At 42.7% G+C, this 15,762-nt stretch overlaps 2 protein-coding genes across 8 annotated transcripts in view; both read left to right on the top strand.

Moving 5' to 3' along the window:
- FNBP4 (formin binding protein 4) overlaps positions 1–4,613 on the top strand; it is a 40,920-nt gene extending 36,307 nt beyond the window's left edge. The window contains exons 16-17 of the mRNA XM_028514487.2: positions 854–1,011; positions 3,583–4,613. Of these exons, the coding sequence (XP_028370288.1) occupies positions 854–1,011; positions 3,583–3,673 (249 nt within the window). The 3' untranslated portion in view covers positions 3,674–4,613. The remainder of the gene's footprint in view (positions 1–853; positions 1,012–3,582) is intronic.
- A 470-nt stretch (positions 4,614–5,083) lies between these two features.
- The window catches only part of AGBL2 (ATP/GTP binding protein like 2), a 36,268-nt gene continuing 25,589 nt past the window's right edge, over positions 5,084–15,762 (top strand). Inside the window, exons 1-7 of one of the 7 annotated variants that reach the window (XM_036029404.1) lie at positions 5,084–5,304; positions 5,491–5,574; positions 5,768–5,881; positions 6,127–6,190; positions 12,467–12,523; positions 13,546–13,731; positions 15,377–15,484. In XM_036029404.1, the coding sequence (XP_035885297.1) occupies positions 5,846–5,881; positions 6,127–6,190; positions 12,467–12,523; positions 13,546–13,731; positions 15,377–15,484 (451 nt within the window). In that variant the 5' untranslated portion in view covers positions 5,084–5,304; positions 5,491–5,574; positions 5,768–5,845. Of the gene's footprint in view, positions 5,575–5,767; positions 5,882–6,126; positions 6,191–12,466; positions 12,524–13,545; positions 13,732–15,376; positions 15,485–15,762 lie in introns of all 7 variants that reach the window. The other 6 variants (XM_036029406.1, XM_036029405.1, XM_036029407.1 and 3 more) reach the window with 6 other exon arrangements.

Below are 15,762 nucleotides of genomic sequence, written 5' to 3'. Positions count from 1 at the left end.
GATGGAGTAAGCCATGTTGGACAAATACAGTTCTGCATTTGCAAATATCACAGGTTTTTTTGTGGGGTTTTTTTTGGTGTTTTTTTAAGTGCAAAAGGATGTGTTTATTACAGGAAATTTAGAAGATAAAGATACAAGCCAAAAGAAGGAAAGTAAATTTATTAATACCCTCTTAAAATTTCCCTGGCTGGTGTGACTCAGTGGATTGAGTGCCAGCCTGCAAACCAAAGGGTTGCCAGTTCCATTCCCAGTCAGGGGACATGCCTGGGTCACAGGCCAGGTACCCAGTTAGGGGTATGTAAGAGGCAAGTACCATTGATGTTTTTGTCCTTCTCTTTCTCCCTTTCTCTGAAAATAAATAAATAAAACTTTAAAAAACATCATTCATATTTTGACATATCTCCTTGCTTTTTTCATATTTAATAATTGCCATGGACTTTGTTGCTCTCCCTAGAAATGCTGGTCATTTGTTTCTCACCTCTATTTTTCACTTGACGTTAACACTGCATCTATTTAAAATTTGTGAAGAAGAACACCACAATTCTCTGGAGATGAGGTGAGGGCACCAGTTCTGACTTCCATAGAACATGGAGGCTAAAAAAAAGGTTTTTTCTGACCTGATTTGATAAGACAACCATGTTTACATTTTTTAAATTTTTAGCCAAGCATTCAGTTTATAGTTGGTAGGAATTTTTGGCAAGAACTTAGAATGGTATTTATTTTGTGTTTCTGTTCTTTTGATTTTAGTTTACTTATTTTTTAGCACTAGGAAAAGATCCTGATGTCACATGTGGAGGACTCGTTTCCTTATTTTATGTATTATATTCCTTCTGACCTTTAACCTTCATCATAGGCAAAGAAGAGTAAAACCAAAATGCCATCTCTGGTGAAGAAATGGCAGAGTATCCAGCGTGAGTTAGATGAAGAGGAGAACTCTAGTTCCAGCGAGGAGGACCGGGAATCGACAGCACAGAAGCGGATTGAAGAGTGGAAACAGCAGCAGCTGGTCAGGTAAAAAGACCACAGATGGGGTGGGTTGTGGTGAATTCATAGAAATATTTCTCCATAAACACTATATGGTTTAGCCTCTTTTAAAATCAGAATTATTAGAGTTGCAGTACTTCTCCTACCAGTTGCTCATCTTACGCAGAGGGCTGTGTTTTAACACTCAGGATACCAGGAAAAATAACAGTCCCCATTTACTTCTAAATGTAATAGACTCTTTTAAATATACTTTTTAAAAATTTACTTTATATATAATGTACAGAAGTTAAAAATAAAGGGAAGAGGTGAAAGCAATATATTAGGTTTTTTGTTGTTGTTTTTAGATTTTATTTATTTATTTTTTAGAGAGGGAAGGGAGGAAGAGAAAGAGAGAGAGAGACATCGATGTGTGGTTACTGGGGGCTGTGGCCTGCAACCCAGGCATGTGCCCTGACTGGGAATTGAACCTATAATGCTTTGGTTCACAGCCTGCGCGCAATCCACTGGGCTACGCCAGCCAGGGATATATTAGAAATTTTAAGAATTTAAACATAGCTAACTCATTTTTATTTTTTATTTTCCTGGTTTTGAAGGTATACATATTAAAATGAGTGACATTATTCTAATGTTGCCCAATTATCATGCATAACTTGGACCATATTTGTCTCATAAATAGTGATGCCAGATTTCAAATTCATCTCTGATAGGTCTAGTTTATTACTGTGGTTTTTGAACTGGCAGTATCCATAAACACAGTACTTATGAAAACATTCAGTAGATGATAGCCACTCTTCGTAATCCAGAGTATTTTCATTTTTGGACACATAAACACCATTTGAATTTGTTTCTAAAATATCTATTTCTCTCTAATCACTACCTATGCTTTCAGCATTTTTCCACTTGAGAACCATATCAAATAAATTTTAGCATGCAGCATCGTAAAACTGGAAATATTCCTGTCATACATCTTTTTAGGAAAATGAGCTGGTACAGGTTCTTGTTACAACATACTGGGTGATGAAATTGTTCCTTTTTGTCTTTAGGAAATACTGTTTACTCACCAGTCTTGAATTTGAGAAAATTTTAGAATATGGTCTTCTGGCCCTGGCTGGTGTAGCTCAATGGATTGAGCACGGGCCTGCAAACCAAAGGGTCGCCAGTGCAGTTCCCAGTCAGGGCACATGCCTGGGCTTCAGGCTAGGTCCCCAGTAGGGGGCATGTGTGAGGCAAATAAAATCTTTTTTAAAAAAGATACAGAGAATATGCCGGGCTAGTGTGGCTCCATGGATTGAGTGCCACCCTCAGTGTTGCTGATTCGATTTCCAATCAGGGCACATGCCTGGGTGTGGGCCAGGTGCCTAGTAGGCGGTACATGAAAGGCAACCACACATTGATGTTTTTGATGTTTCTCTCCCTCTTTTTCTTCTTCTGTTCTCCTCTCTCTAAAAATAAATAACTTTTTTTTTTAAAGAAGAATATAGTCTTCTTAACACATAATCTGAGATTTTACTTATTTGGTCAGTTTTATCATAATTAGAATCTACAATGCCACTCTCTGTCACTTTGTTTTGTATTTGTTAAAACAGAAAAAAAATGCAAATGTCTTCTCCAGACTTGATACATTATTTTGGGCAACATAATTTGAAAACTGAGGGATGGTATTAGTGACAATTTATTTCACTTTTGCATTATCCTTATAGGTGATTCCATTATTTAGGGTTGGTTGGGGTTTTTTTATTGTTTTAGTCTTTTTTGTTTGTTTGTATTGCTGGGAATTCAGTAATGATTAATTCCTACAATAATGAAATAGCAAACTACTTAAAATGATGGAGGGAAATGCCAACAGTCCTGTAATTTATCTTAGATTATTTTAGATTTTGAAAAGAATTTAGTACACCCATTCTGATATTGCAAAATAGAATCTGAGAGCTTTAATTTTTTTAATATTTCATTTATTTTTAGAGCAGAAGGAAAGGGAAGGCGAAAGAGAGGAAGAGAAACATAAATGTGTGGTTGCCTCTCACACGCCCCCTACTGGGGACCTGGCCCACAACCCAGGCATGTGCCCTGACTAGGAATCGAACTGGTGACCCTTTGGTTCACAGACTGGTGCTCATTTCACGGAGTCACACCAGCCAGGGCTAATCTATTTTTTTAAGTGACCGAATAAGCCATGAGATACCACTTTTTATGAATAGATCTGGTCAAAAGAGAAGCTCAAAAACATTAGGTCTAAAGGTTCCTGATGGTATATTGAAGGTTAAATGTATCTCCTTTAAAGAATCATAACTCCAGAGGCCATTAAAAACTTTGATAAGAATGTGTTTTATTCCTTTAATATGGCTTTAGTGGTTGCTAAAGATATATAAATGTATGCACTAACATACACATAAAACTATACAAAATGTGTGTTATGTTTTTCATTGACCCGTCAAAAGAAATTTGACAAAGAATTTTCTGGTACTTAGCTGAGGAATTTGAAGCATTTTCACACTTGAAACTTTCACGTCTGTTTCAGTTAGGTATTTTTGGTAGGAAATGAACAGTTTTATTCTTTTTTTTTTTTCTGGTGAAGTAATCTATATGTTGTCTTCACAGTGGCATGGCAGAAAGAAATGCTAATTTTGAAGCCCTTCCTGAGGATTGGCGAGCAAGACTGAAGCGAAGGAAAATGACTCCAAACACATAGTTTTTGTTCTGTTTTGTTTTCATTCTTATTGATTGTGTGTGTGTTCAGAGTCTTAACATGTTTTACTGTTGTCAATAAACTAAATGCTATGAGGGGGGAGCATATGAATTTTCTGGGCAAGGACATACATGCAAAGTTTCGCATTTGTGAGATGGGGTTTTTTGTTTTGTTTCTTTGCCGAAGGGTGGGGTGACTGAACACTTGGGTCTGGCTGCCTTTATTGTCACACTGGCAAACTCAGCATGCTAGTTATATCACCTCATCAGCCTGGACCGTGTGGCTCGTGAGGGTGACACCTCTGTAGAGGACCCTGATGGGCAGTGAGCAATTTCCCTTCCTGATGGAGGCCCGTGAGGCGCCCCAGTGTGGAGCACTCCTACCCCGCTCCAGAACAAGTGCAATTAGGAGGCAGCTCTGGCCTCTGCCTCGCTTCCCTGGGGTGTCACAATCTCCCTGAACGCTTCCTCTGCTTGGCTCCCCTGAAGTGCGGAGTTGGGTCAGGCTGCTATTTGCCTTGTGCTGGCAGGTGGCCACGCTCTGAAACATATCTCGCACACTCTGGAATCGATGGCTGTCATTTCATGCACAAGATGAAATACTTCCATTTCAGTACCAGCAGCAGCACGTGTTCTTGTCTTCAACTTTGAGAATCCCCCCTTACATCTGTGGCCATCTGTGTAGTCAGAGCCACTGTATGTTGATGTCTCCATTGTCTTACCTATTCCAAAATCCACCTCCCTTCTATGTGTGAACTATTTTCCATAAAATTCCAGTATTTAAAAAGCAGTTTACTGTTTTGTATTTTCTATTGTACCACAATCAGGTAAAAGTCACTTTAAACTGAAGAAAAGTCAAATTGTGTTTTAAAGCTGTTTGTATTTATCCAGTTTCTGACCTTGTAAATTTGTATATATCCTCTAATAAAGCCTCTTTTTTTTAATACTTTTGATGGTCTATCCTTTTACTCTTGGTAAATTTAACTCTGTGATTATGTAACCAAGTCTTATTTTAAGTCAATCTTTTTTTTTAAATCCTCACCAGAGGGCCTTTTTCATTGCTTTTCAGACGGGAGGGGGAGGGATGGAGAGAAACATGGATGTGAGCGAGGCACCCCTTCGGCCACGCTTGTTAGCTGAAGCTGAGTGTCAACAGCAAACGAGTTTGGGGTATGTTGAGGACTACAGGCTCTGTACTCCTCGGCCCGTTGCGACTGACCACCCAGAAGTGGTGCCGCAATCGTGTACGAAAAGGAGAGCTCGGACAACGCGATCTTGCCTAGGCCTGCGATCCGGAGGGTCGCTTGCGGCCTGGGTTGCGGGCCAGGTTGAACAGCAACCTTTCCTCTTTGGGCGGGGCCTCGGTCCCCGGAAGCGCCCGCCCTCCCGCTTCCGCTTCGCGGTTGCTAGGTTACGCGGGCCCCAGCAGCAAGCCGAGGGTGAGCTCGGTTCTCGTGTCCGCCTGGTGCGCGGCGGAGCCTCTACCTGCTGTGCCTTAGCCTCCCGCCTCGCTCAGGCGTTCCTGCCGCAGCAGGCGCCGCGCCCGCCCCTCCGCCGGGGGCGGCGGGAGCGCGGGGGCGGCGGCTCCCTTCCTTCTGCGCTTCTAAGAAGTCCACCCTGCCGCCCACCCTGCGAGTAACTTCCCTTCACCACCTTCCCCCGGACCGGGAAGCCCTGAACCCCTGCACGTTATTTTCAGAGCCCACTCTCCGAGCCTCTGGCCTTTCTTTTCCATCTACCTCAAACAAACTCGCCGTATCCGCCGGTTCTCATTTTTTTCGCTTACTTGCGGCTCCTGGTGGCGGGCATCCTTCTGCTCAGGGAGAGGGAAGCCTGAGGCCTGCAAACGACGGGCGCCTCGGGAGGCGAAGGCTGGAACACGGGTCGCCCTCCCTAATTCCTCAGGTGTGCCTCCGTGCCGCAGAGGGAACCACCGGCGGGGTCTCTGTCTGAGCAGAGGCTGAGTCGGCAGGGAAGAGCGAGCGATGTGGCAGGGCGTCGTAAAATCGCACGGGAGCTGCGGGAGCAAAGGGTGGGAGTGGTGAATGTGGGCAAGCTTTTCAGTTGTCCTGTTGTTGTTTATCTTCTGTGCAATCAGCTGCCCTTTTGGAACTCGGGCAGGAGCTGTGGCTAAATGCCTACGTGACTGATCTTCGGTGTGCCATACAGCAGTAACATGTTCCCAGCGCTGGAAACAGACATAAAGCAGGAGGTGGGTACACGCCCCTCCCCAGGAACTCCGCGGAAAGCCAGTACAGTCGGAAGGTGTACAGCCTTTTTCTAGCTGGAGATCTTCATCCCCGGGACAGAATGATATGTGTGAATGTCTTTCCGTTGGCTTGCTGACGGAAGTCCTCAGGCATACTCTCCTCCGCAACAATGCTTGTGTACCTTTTCTTAAGTGTTCAGTATTATTTGAAAGGGCTTTCCTGATTTAAACGGCCTTTCCTTTCACAGACTCGTTCTGATCCTTACGAAGACTTTATGTACCGTCACCTCCAGTACTATGGCTACTATAAAGGTAATATTTTACCGGATGGGAACCGGGCCCAGAGCCGGTAGTGTGTGGGTTCTTGACTTCATGCAGGACAGATTTCACCACAAGAGTCTAGGTGAATTTCAGAGTACATTTATACAAAGCAGAGACAGTGAAACGAAGGAAGGGCTTAGGGTAGAAGAAGCAACAGGGGAGAGCCAGGGGGCCTTGGAGACAGGATCAGGGGGTTAGCCGGGAACGAGCTGCTGGGGCCCAGTGCACCCCTGGTTGCAAGTCTCTTAGGGACCCTCAGAGTTTAGGAGGAAGTAAAAAGTTCCAGTTGGAGAGGGGGCGTGGCCCTGCTTTAGAGCGAGCCCGCACTGGGTCTTTGTCTTAAGGGTTTTTTTTTCTTTCTTGGGAATTGGGGTGAGAATCTTAGGGAAGGGTTTCAGCAAGATATTCACTAGCTTTGCAGAAGTGTTTTTCATATGCTTGATGCATCAAAATAAGTGGATAGGGGAGTCTGGGGTTACTCACTGATCTGCTTTACTGCTTTATCTTGGGTCTGTCAGACTCTGAGTTTGTGTTATTATCTGTTCCCCTGACTTCATTCTTTCTTGCGTTTAGCTGGCATAAGTGGCATTAATCGGGTCCCTGTCCCCTATCTCCCTGATCAGGGTGACATAAGCTAGGCATTCTCTGGTTATCGAGGAGCGGTAGCAACCATTTGCTCTCAAGTGTCCCTGGTTAAGGAAGATGAGGTTTCAAGACTCCCTAGCTGGCTGGAAGTTGTTCAAATCGTTTGGCCTTGTTTTATTATCTGGTCTCAGTTTCCCCATTCCTCTATTCCAGGAAATTTTTTGGCTTCTTACCATCCTGCTTCAGTATCTTGTTCCTGTCTAGCATCGCCCTTCCTGGGTTCGTGAAGCAAAATATTTCATTCACTGAGAGAGTTATGCTTGGATCAACTAATAACGAATTTTTCAAGCACCATTGGTGAAAAGTGCTTCCTTTCCCCATTGTCTGTCTTCCCTTACACTAATACCCTTTGTTAATTATACTATGTGACGTTTAAAAGTCTTTTTTTTTTTGCCTTAAAACTTCAGTATGCTGGATCGTGGCATGAGACATTGTTATTAACTTTTGTTAGTACAGTCTTAATATCTGGAAAGGCACATCTTCCAGATTGTTCTTCAAAAGTGTCTTGGTTATTCTTGCCTTTTTATATAATTTTAGAATTGACTTGTGATATTTAAAAAAAATATTGGGATTGCACTCAATCTATAGACTCTAATTTCACAAGAACTGAAAATTTGCTGATACTGGGTTCTCCAATCTTATGAATGTAATCTAATTCCCCATTTACTTAGGTCTTCCTTAATTTCTCCCAATAAAGTTTTATAACTTTTTTCATAACACTTCATATTTTATGCTATTATAAATTATATCTTTTTAATTCTGACTTTCTAACTTTAGTCTTGTCATTTAGAAATAAAGTTTTTACATTGACTTTATTGCTGTCAGCCTTGTTCAACTTTCTTATTAACTATTTCATTTTTTAACTGATTACTGATTTGGTGAAAACCGTGTATCTGGTCTTCCGCAGAGCCCTCGGGACAAATCAGCTCCCGCACCAGGGCTCCGCCCCCACTCTGAGTACCAGCCTGCACTTGGTGAGGGCTCTCCCAGCCACTCTTAGAGCCACCAGCGCTCTCTGCCTCCCAAGCCCTTTATTTTTCCACTGTCCATGCTGCTTCTCAGGTCTTCTCCTTACTGTAAAATGGGGAAAGTGATGTTTAACTCAAGTAAATTGGAATGTGAAAGCTCTTTGGGAAAATGAGATGTATTCATTATGAAGGCCTGTGGTAGTGGGGTTTGGTAGTGATGGTTTTGGCATGGAGCTAGATGTTGGAGGTGGTGAACCAATCTTCCAGCACCTTTAATTAAACCATCTTTCCTTAGTTCAGAAAGGGAGTTTACCAAACTCTGCCCCACACCATCGTGTTTGGAAGAATAACCCCCGATTTGATTCGTCTTGGGTGGCTCCTTTAGGGAAAGAGATGATTTGATACCAGACTCCCTGCAAAAGGAGAAGCTTCTGTGTGAGTAGTAATCAGTGTGTATGAGCCCCGAACCCTCACTGCCGTGAGCAGCTGCTCTGGGTATTTGGCAGAACATGGCCCAATGTAGGAGAAGCCAGAGAAGCAGCCTTGGCCACTGTTCCTGACATCACTCAAAAATGTTCTCTCTAGCCCTGGCTAGTGTGGCTCAGTTGATTGGAGCATCATCCTGTAACCAAAAGTTTGCAGTTTTGATTCCCAGTCAAGGCACATACCTAGGTTCAGTCCCCAGTCTGGGAGCGCACAAGAGGCAACCAGTTGGTACTTATCTCACATGGATGTTTCTCCCTCCCTCTCCCTCTCTCTCCCTCCCTCTCCCTCCCTCTCTCTCCCTCTTTCTCCCTCTCCCTCCCTCCCTCTTTCTTTTTTTTTCTTTCTTTCTTTCTTTCTTTCTTTCTTTTTCTTTCTTTCTTCCTCTCTTTCTCTCTTTCTCTCTTTCTCTTTCTCTTTCTCTCTTTCCCTTCATCTCTTTCTAAAAGCAGCAAAGAAATGTCCTCGGTGAGGATTTTTTTTTAAATGTTCTCTCTAGATCTACTTTGGATTGTAGGTTTAAATTAAAATACTGAACATTCTTGGTTGTCTTCCTCAGTTGTTGGCAAATTTGTTAAGACTCTCCAGAGTAAAACATTGACTTTTCTTCTTAAGGTTGTATTTATTTATTTATTTATTTGTTTGTTTGTTTGTTTGTTTTTGAAGAGAGAAAGAAGGGACGGGAAAGAAACATCTTTGTGAGAGCAACACAGGCGTGTACCCTGGCCAGGAATTGAACCAGTGACCTTTCTGCTTTGCAGAAGGGACCCAACCAACTGAGCCACACTGGTCAGCACTAAAACACTGACTTTTCACAGTTTTGTTGGATATATTTGTTAAGGCTCTTTGTGTAAGAGTGGTGGAAACTACTTCCAGCTAGCTTAAGCAAAAAATAATTTTCTACAGGTATTCCACAGATTATTCCAGAATCCAAGGCAGGAATTCAGTCAAATACATATTCAGCCAGACATCAATTCACTTCTCTTTACTCTACGTCCTCCCTGTCCCCAGCCCAACCTACCCACCATTTCTCACAATTGAAACAGCTTCATAATTGGTCCCCTGGCTTCTCCTGTTCCGTCATGCTCCTTTCCAATGCATTTTCCACAAAGCAGTTTTTTTTGTTTTTTTTTTTATTTGCAAATCTGATTGTGTCCCTTTTCTAGTTAAAACCTTTGAATGACACAAGACCCAAAGCCATAAACTAAAACATTGATAATTTTTACAAAAAGGTAAACTTCTGTATTGAAAGAAGTACCATCAATAAAGGAAATCAGGAAATGAAAAATATATATTTGTGACAAGCCCATCAAAGGATTAATTTTTTTAATATGTGTTATTGGTTATGCTATAACAGTTGTCCCATTTCCCCCCCTTTATTCCCCTCCACTCCACACCACCTCCCACCTGCATTCCCCGCTTTTGGTTCATGTCCATGGGTCATACATACAAGTTCTTTGGCTTCTACATTTCTTATACTATTCTTAACTTCCCCCTGTCTGTTTTCTACCTACCATTTATGCTACTTATTCTCTGTACCTTTTCCCACTCTCTCCCCCACTGAGAACCCTCAATGTGATCTCCATTTCTGTGATTTTGTTCCTATTCTAGTTGTTTGCTTTGTTTTTGTTTTTGTTTTAGGTTCAGTTGTTAATAACTGAGTTTGTTATCATTTTACTGTTCATATTTTTGACCTTCTTTTTCCTAGATAAATCCCTTTAACATTTCATATAATAAGGGCTTGGTGATAATGAACTCCTTTAACTTGACCTTATCTGAGAAGCACTTTATCTGCCTTTCCATTCTAAATGAAAGCTTGCTGGATAGAGCAATCTTGGATGTAGGTCCTTTCCTTTCATGACTTGGAATACTTCTTTCCAGCCCCTTCTTGCCTGAAAGTTTCTTTTGAGAAATCAGCTGACAGTCTGATGGGCACTCCTTTGTAGGTCACTGTCTTCCTTTTTTCTTGCTGCTTTTAAGATTCTCTTCTTATCTTTAATTTTGGGTAATGTAATTATGATGTGCCTTGGTGTGTTCCTCCTTGGGTCCAACTTCTTTGGGACTCTCTGAGCTTCCTGGACTTCCCGCAAGTCTATTTCCTTTGCCAGATTGAGGATGTTCTCCTTCATTATTTGTTCAGGTAAGTTTTCAATTTGTTGCTCTTCCTCTTCTCCTTCTGGCACACCTATAATTCAGATATTGGAACATTTAAAGATGTCCTGGAAGTTCCTAAGACTCCCCTCATTTTCTTGAATTCTTGTTTCTCCATTCTGTTCTGGTTGAATGTTTCTTTCTTCCTTCTGGTCCACACCGTTGATTTGAAACCTGGTTTCCTTCCCATCACTGTAGGTTCCCTGTACATTTTCCTTTATTTCACTTAACATAGCCTTCATTTTTTCCTTTAATTTGCAACCAAATTCAACCAATTCTGTGAGCATTGGGATTACCAGTGTTTTGAACTGTGCATGTGATAGGTTGGCCAATCTCTTCGTTGCTTAGTTGTATTTTTTCTGGAGCTTTGATCTGTTCTTTCATTTGGGCCATTTTTTTCTGTCTCAGCACACTTGTTACGTAGTAAGTGGCGGAGCCTTAGGTGTTCACCAGGGTGTGGTGCTGTATGTGGGGGTGGGGTCCAAGAGGGAACAATGGCACTTGCTCTGCTCTCTGCCAGATTTCAGTCACTTTCCCCACTTCCCCCAAGCAAACTGGGCCTTTCTGGTGCTGATTCCCAGGTGAGTGGGTTTGTGTACATTTTAGGCCCCTGTGGGTCTCTCCAATGAACTCTCCTGTGAGGCTGGGGGTTTCTCCTGCTGCCTCAACCCCCACAGGTATTTTCAATCAGAGGTTCTGAGGCTGTATTTCCCTGCACTGGAGCTCTGGGTCGCGTGGTCTACCTCGCTCCCCAGTTGTTGTTTCTCCTGGTATATTTATCTGTACTCGAATGTGCGACCACCTGCTCTGCAATCCACCACCTCGCAGGGTCTGCCAACCACTGCCTTGCCCGCCCCAGCCCTCCACCTACTGCCTTGCCCAAGTCCTCTCTGCCTGGCTGCCTGTCTCCACCCCTCCTACCAGTCTGGATGAATATTTCTTCTTTAATTCCTTGGTTGTCAGACTTCCTCACAGTTCAATTTTCTGTCAGTTCTGGTTGTTTTTTTGTTTTTAAATTTGTTGTTGCTCTTCTTTTGGTTGTGCAAGGAGGCACAGTGTGTCTACCTATGCCTCCATCTTGGCTGGAAGTCCAGATTAATTTTTTTTAACAAAACAGCTTTTATAAATCAGTATACAAAAGATGACCAAATAGAAAACTAGGCACATAATTTCTAGGAAAACACAGATGGTCATAAGCTTAATGAAAAGATGCTCAGTTTTACCTCTAATTAAAGATACAAACCAAGATATCAAGGTGCCATTTTTTAAATATGAGATTTGGGCAAAAAGACAAAGTGCCCAAACCTCATATTTAAAGGTTAGCTGGTGGAAGTAGCATGACAGTGGGTGGAACTGATGGCCTGACACCTTTTCCCCTGCTTTGATTGTTGGAGAGAGGGAGATATTTTTTTCTTCATTCTTTATAGCAAAGCATTTATCGTCTTTTTTAACCAGAGAGTACAGAGGTAAAAACAAAAGCTACATTTAAGTGGTAGAAAAAAGCACAAAAGGAAAACTGAAAGCCCTCCTTACTCAGCAACCCCCAATATAGGCACTGCTGTTATTCTTTTTGGGGGGGAAAAATCCTTATGTGTCTATATATTTTTTCTTTCTCTTTTTCTAAGATTGTATTTATTTATTTATTTTTTTTAGAGAGAGGGGAAGGGAGGGAGAAAGAGGGGGAGAGAAACATCAGTGTGTGGTTGCCTCTCACGTACCTTTCTTGGGGACCTGGCCCTCAATCCAGGCGTGTGCCCTGACTGGGAATCGAACTGGTGACCCTTTGGTTCGCAGGCTGGCGCTCGGTCCACTTAGCCACACCAGCCAGGCTTTACCATATTTTTAAATGTTTATTGTTCCTCCCCCCACCCCCAATTAAACATTGGGGAAAAGATTTAGAGATAGAAATACTGGGTCCCAAAGTGGGTGTGGGGAATGGAAAGGGTTAGGGGAAAGGGGGCAGAGAGAAGAAAAGACAAAGATCCCTGAGACAAGGCCGCCTTCTCCCGCCTCTTTCCAGGGCCTCCCCGTCTCTCTTCCTCCGCTGTGCACAGACAGACAGAAGCTGTGAGCAGAGGTACTTCATGCCCCTCCAACCAGACACCTCCGATTCCTTGGTGGGAACAGGCCTCCCCCTGCTGCTCCCCCCCCCTCTCCCCACCGCCCCCCCCCCCCCCCCCCCCCCCCCCCGGAGCCCGGAGCGGCCACTCCTGGGAGCCTTCTGCCTTCCCTTCCCCTGGCAGTTTCCTTCTGGTCATGCTTCCTCCCATTTCCTTTCTTTTTCTTTCTCCCTGAAAGTCTTTCTTTTCCTCCCTTTTTTCTCACTCCCTGTTTCCCAAGAGCTCCTTTTCTGTCCCTCCTGACCATTCACAGTACGTTCCCACTCCCTTACCATTCTCTGTTTGAGAAGTCCCTCTGTCCTTTGAATGGTTACGTTACGAGGTAGAAATTTAATTTGCAGATTGTTTTAAAGAAAGTTTTGTTTTTGTTTTTAAAGATTTTTCATTTATCTTTAGAGAGGGAGGGGAGGGAGAAAGAGAGAGAGAGAGAGAGAAACATCAATGTGTGGTTGCTGGGAGTTATGGCCCGCAACCCAGGCATGTGCCCTTGCTGGGAATCGAACCGGTGACACTTTGGTTCGCAGCAATCCACTGAGCTACACCAGCCAGGGCTTTAAAGAAAGTTTTATGTATACTTTTCTAAAATGCTAATGAGTGAATTGAAAGGTCCCTCTCTTGCCTCACTCTAAACAAAGTAATAAAAAGCATTAAGTAACTTTTTACTCATTTGCAACCCACTGTTGCAATGTCCTAGACTCATTAGCTCTGATTTTTTTTAAAGTTTCTTCTAACTTACTCTGAAATATTGAATAGACTGTGCAAAAATTTAACTTGATTTTTATCATTTCAGTGCTGTCATCCCCGAATACATCTCCTTGAAGGAGAAATATGTACACGTGTACACATGTACAAGAGAAGATTGCGCACCTGTGCCCATATTTTAATACAGTGCGTCCCGTTGCGTAGTTGTTCGAGTTGCCTAGTGACGTTCCCAAGAAGGAAGAGGAACCTGCTCACTCATTCCCTTGCCCTTCCACAGATTCTTTTGTGCTGAGTTCACCGCTTCTCAAGAGGAAACAGCTGCTTCACGATGAGTTTGGTGAAGCAAACCCATGTCTTCGAGAACCCCGAGATCTCTTTGCCTTTTTCTCTGGCAGCGAGCCGCTGCAGGCTCCCAGATGGCCGATAGAGTGTGAGGTCATCAAGGAAAACATCCATCACATTGGTAATGTGGCTTCCATGTCATGGTCTTGCAGTCCCGACAGACTTGATTCCAAGACCAAACAGTTTTAAGTCCCCTGTCCTGAAGTGTGGGGCCAGACCTTCATCATTCCACCCTGAAATGATTAGGCTCTAGAAAACTGATACTCACCAAAGTAAAAAGTTACACCAATATGTAAACTGGAATGTTTCTGAGTTTATTGGAATGGGAGGATACCTTGCTGGAGACCAAAATATATTCATACTTAAACCTGTTTTCTGGATTATTCCCATCTCAGTATTTTTTTTAATCCTCTGTTTCTTTTTACTTTTCTTTTTTTTAAGATTTTATTTATTTTTAGAGAGGGAAGGGAGGGAGAAAGAGAGAGAGAGAGAGAGAGACATCAATGTGCGGTTGCTGGGGGCCATGGCCTGCAACCCAGGCATGTGCCCTGACTGGGAATCGAACCTGCGACACCTTGGTTCGCAGCCTGCACTCAATCCACTGAGCTACGCCAGCCAGGGCCCCATCTCAGTATTAATGTGCACAATTGAGTTACATAAAAGTTGTATTCTTTACCAGCTTTGGTATAGGTGATGCACACGCCGCATGCCGCAGCATCATTTTTACTGTTTTTCATTATATTTTTATTTTATGGGAGTTTTTATGGGGATAGTGGAGGCATTTTTAATGACATTGCTGGTCATATCTGTGAGCTATTGGTGCAAATATAATCTCCAGCGCTCCATGGATGAAGCCTTTTCAGAAGCACGTCGCATTGAAAAGTGGGGACTTTTCCAGTTGCCAGGACACTTAGGTCTAGCAAACAGCATGTCTCTGCTGTGGACTGCTGGATAAGCAACAGGATGTTTCTTATTTTCTCACTCCCCTCATATAATACGCATCCAATAAATATTTGTCAAGCGTCTACCATACGCTAAGCACAGTGCTTAGTGTTAGAGACACAGTCGTAAACAAGGTGGAGACACACTGAGCTCTCACACCGGTGGGGGAGTTAAAAGATGTAACCAGGCAGTTGCATAGACTTTGGTGCCTTTGGGAACGCTTCACCCCAGCCTGGAAGATCGGGGAGGGTTTCCGAGGGGAGGTGAAACCTGAGGTGAGATCTGAAGGAGCAGCTAGAACTGATCTGATTGAGCGAGTCAAGGAGCAGTATTCCAATTAGAGGAAATGGAGAAAGGGCGTGTCAAGTTTGGGTGACCGTGGAACATTGAGCATGAAAGACAAGAAATGAAGGGAAATACAGGCTTTCACCAATGGCTTCTATACTTAAAATGATATTGAAAATTGCCCAAGTTGCATGCAAGAAATCTCTTAGAATTGAGTGTTAGTGAAAAAGCCTTGTTTTCTCTGAAACTATTGATATACTTGTCCCTATGTGGTAATAAAGTGTATGTAGCCGATCACACTTTCCTGATTGTAAAAGGAAGCTTGGGACCAAATTTTAAAGAGTTACTGCAGCAACTATATTGACCTTTCCAGCTTACTTTTAAATCTTCTACTTATACCTTACATTTTGTATTGAAAGTCTCCTCATAGTCTTATAGAAAGAAGCAAGACAACTTATAAACACACTAGAAATTTAGGTTCTGCTTAAGTGCTTTTTATATCTTTTCTTATTTTGCACTTTTTCAATGTTTTCTTTCAGACAGAGTTCCACCTCAACCAGAATATTTTTATCAACCTACAGGAAACGAAAAGGTGCCAGAAATTGTAGGAGAGGAAAAAGGCACAGTTGTCTACCAGTTAGATTCAGGTATTGTCGTCACACTGAACAGTGAGTAGTTAATGGTGACAGGGTTATAAATATTTTCTGTAATCGTGATTTCTAAAAATTCCTAGTTCAGTGATGAATTCTTTTCCAAACCAACCAGAATGGGAGGCCAGCTATTCATGACCAGTCAGCTTTAACATGGCAATCTTTTTTTTTTTTTTAATGACAGTACCTTTTTCTTAATAGTTCCAAGTTCATTTTATAGCTTCTCCCTTGCTATTCCTCTTTCTGAAATTCAGATGTTGGATCTTTGGGGAACT

This window comes from Phyllostomus discolor, chromosome 6 (genome assembly GCF_004126475.2).
Source record: "Phyllostomus discolor isolate MPI-MPIP mPhyDis1 chromosome 6, mPhyDis1.pri.v3, whole genome shotgun sequence".
Taxonomy (NCBI): domain Eukaryota; kingdom Metazoa; phylum Chordata; class Mammalia; order Chiroptera; family Phyllostomidae; genus Phyllostomus; species Phyllostomus discolor.
This window is presented reverse-complemented; position numbering and strand designations above follow the sequence as displayed.